Source organism: Eimeria mitis, genomic scaffold (assembly GCF_000499745.2).
Source record: "Eimeria mitis Houghton genomic scaffold, Emh_scaff2754, whole genome shotgun sequence".
Classification (NCBI taxonomy): Eukaryota; Apicomplexa; class Conoidasida; order Eucoccidiorida; family Eimeriidae; genus Eimeria; species Eimeria mitis.
The window spans coordinates 1-2,743 of NW_013571098.1; the positions used below are offsets into that span (position 1 = coordinate 1).

General features: G+C 50.6%; 1 protein-coding gene across 1 annotated transcript in view; it reads right to left on the bottom strand.

Annotated features, from left to right (window-relative positions):
* Positions 1-138: 138 nt before the first annotated feature.
* EMH_0058250 (uncharacterized protein) overlaps positions 139-2,743 on the bottom strand; it is a gene marked incomplete at both ends in the record, with an annotated part of 4,423 nt that continues 1,818 nt past the window's right edge. Inside the window, 2 exons of the mRNA XM_013497563.1 lie at positions 139-341; positions 641-2,351. Coding sequence (XP_013353017.1) covers positions 139-341; positions 641-2,351 — 1,914 coding nt within the window. The remainder of the gene's footprint in view (positions 342-640; positions 2,352-2,743) is intronic.

A 2,743-nucleotide genomic window follows, 5' to 3' on the forward strand; every position in this document is an offset into this window, starting at 1 on the left:
TTTTTTTTTTTTTTTTTTTTTTTTTTTTTTTTTTTATTATAATCTCCTTTTATTATAACAAAGAAAATAAAGGTTTGGGGTTTTAGGGTTTAGGGTTTAAATATTAGGGTTTAGGGTTTAGGGTTTAGGGTTTAGGGTCTACCAGAGACTCCATCCGCTGCTAGCAGCTTCTGCTGCAGCAGGCTGTTCTGCTGCTGCTGCTGCTGCTGCTTCTTCTGCTGCTGCTGCTGCTGCTGTGTCTCCTCCCCCCCCAAACCACGAGAAGAAACCACCGCTTGTCTCCTCTGCCTGCTGCTGCTGCTGCTGCTGCTCTGCTGCTGCTGCTGCTGGTGCTGCTACTGCTGCTTCGCACACACAAACGCAGCAGCAACTCAGATACATATATTATTAACAACAGCAACAACAGCAGCAGCAGCAGGAGCAGCAGCAGCAACAGCAACAGCAACAGCAGCAGGAACAACAGCAGCAACAACAACAGCAGCAGCACAACAGCAGCAGCAGCAGCACAACGAATGCAGCAGCAGCACAACAGCAGCAGCAACAAAACAAACAGCAGCAACAACAAAAAAAAAAGCAGCATAAGCAGCAGCACCATAGCAGCAGCAGCAGCAACAACAGCAGCAGCAGCAGCAAGACTTACTAGTAGCAGCAGGAGCAGCAGCAGCTGCTCCTTTTGCTTTTGGTGCTGCAGCTTTTGCCTTTCCGCTTGCTTTGGTTGGAGGTGCAGCAGCAGCAGTTTTAGGTGCTGCAGCAGCAGCAGGAGCAGCAGCAGCAGCAGCAGCAGCAGTTGCTGCTGCTTTATTCTCTGCTGCTTGTCTTGCCTCTTCTGCCTTTTTCGCTGTTTCTTTTGTGTGCTGCAGTTCTTTTTTGAGTGTTTCTATTTGCTGCTGCAGTTGCTGCTGCTGCTGCTGTTTTTCATCAGCAATAGCAGCAGCAGCTGCTGCTGCTGCTGCTGCTTCCTCGCTCTTGCTGCGCTGCTCCTTCTCTAGGGAAACAGCAGCATTAAACTTTTTTACTAATTCGTTGTGTTTGTTGGCTAGATCAGTATATTTTTGTTTAGCGTTTTCTATCATATTATTTTTTGTTTCTATTTCTTTTTTTTGTTGCTGCTGCTGCTGCTGCAGCTCTTGCTGCTGCTGCTGCAGTTCATGTATCTGCTGCTGCAACTGCTGCAACTCCTCTTGTTTTTTTTTTGCTTCGGATAGAGCTGCTTCTAGGGCTTTCTTTTGTGCTTCTTCTTTTTGCTGCTGCTCTTGCTGCTGCTGCTGCTGCTGCTGCTGCTGCTGCTTTCGCTGCTGCTCTTGCTGCTGCTGCTGCTCTGCTGCTGCTTTCTTTGCACTCTCGAGGTTCTGCTGCAGCTGCTGCAGCTGCTGTTTATATTCTTCTGCTTCACGTTGCTGCTGCTGCTGCTGCTTTTTTATTTGTTGCTGCAGTTCCTCTATTTGCTGCTGCAGTTGCTGCTGCTGCTGCTGATTATGTTTCTCTTTTCTCTCTCTGTCTTCCTGCTGCTGCTGCTGCTGCTGCTGCATTTGCTGCTGCTGCTGCTTCAATCGCTGCTCCATGTCTTCTACTTGCTGCTGCGTATCTCTCAGTTGTGTTTCTAGTTTTTGTTTTTGCTGCTGCTGCTGCTGCTGCTGCTGCTCTACCTCCTGCTGCAGTCTTGTTACCTTTGTTGCTGCTGCTTCTTTTGCTTGCGTTTGCTGCTGCAGCTCCTGCTGCAGCTGCTGCAGCTCTCTGCGTGCCTTTTTATCTCTTTCTGCTGCTGCTTCTGTCTCTGTTTTTATTTGTGTATGAGCAGCAGCAAGTTCTCTTTGCTGCTGCTGCAGCTGCTGCTGCAGGTCCTCCAATGCTGCTTCCCTTTGCTGCAGTGCAGCAGCAGCAGCAGCTGCTGCTTCTGCTGCTGCAGCTGCTGCATTCTCTGCTTCTCTGTGTGCCTCCTGCAGCGCATGCTCTGTGTCTTGGTTCTGCTGCTGCAGCAGCAGTATTTTTTTATTGAGTGTATCGATTTGCTGCTGCAGTTGCTGCTGTCTATCTGCTGCTGCTGCTGCTGCTGCTGCTGCTGCTTTTTTAAGCTGCTGCTCGCTTTCTTCTTTTTGCTGCTGCAGCTGCTGCAGCTTCATGCTGTGCTGCTTCTCTTCTCTCTCCCGCTGCAGCAGCAACGTTGCATGCTGGTCCCCTAGCTTTCTCAATTCTGCTGTTTGCTGCTCTCCTGCTGTCTTTAGGGTTTGTATTTCTTCTTTTGCTCTGTCTCGTTCTGCTGCTGCTGCTGCTGCTGCTGCTGCTGCTGCTTCCCCTTGGCGCTGCAGCTCGTCTACCTGCAGCTGCAACGAACCCAATGCTGCCTCTTGAGCCTGAAATACAACAGCAGCAGCAGCAGCAGCAGCAGCAGCAGCAGCAGCAGCAGTAGCAGCAGGAGCAGCAACAGCAGCAGCAGCAGCAGAAGCAAACCAAACAGAGCCAGCACAGCACACACAAATGTAGCGCAGCATTCAGCAGCAGCGGAGGCAGCTGCAACAGCAGCAACAGCAGAAGCAGCAGCAGCAACTCCTTGGATAGCTACCTGCTTTCTAGCTAGCTTACTGACATGTTAGGCTGCTGGCTAGCTAGCTAGCTGTGTGCGTAGCTAGCTAGTTGTTTCTTTCGCTAGCTAGCTGTGTGTGTGGCTCGCTAGCTGTTCGTCTGGCTAGCTAGCTCTTTGCGTGTAGCTAGCTAGCTGTGGTGGGGGTGTGGGGGGCTAGCTAGC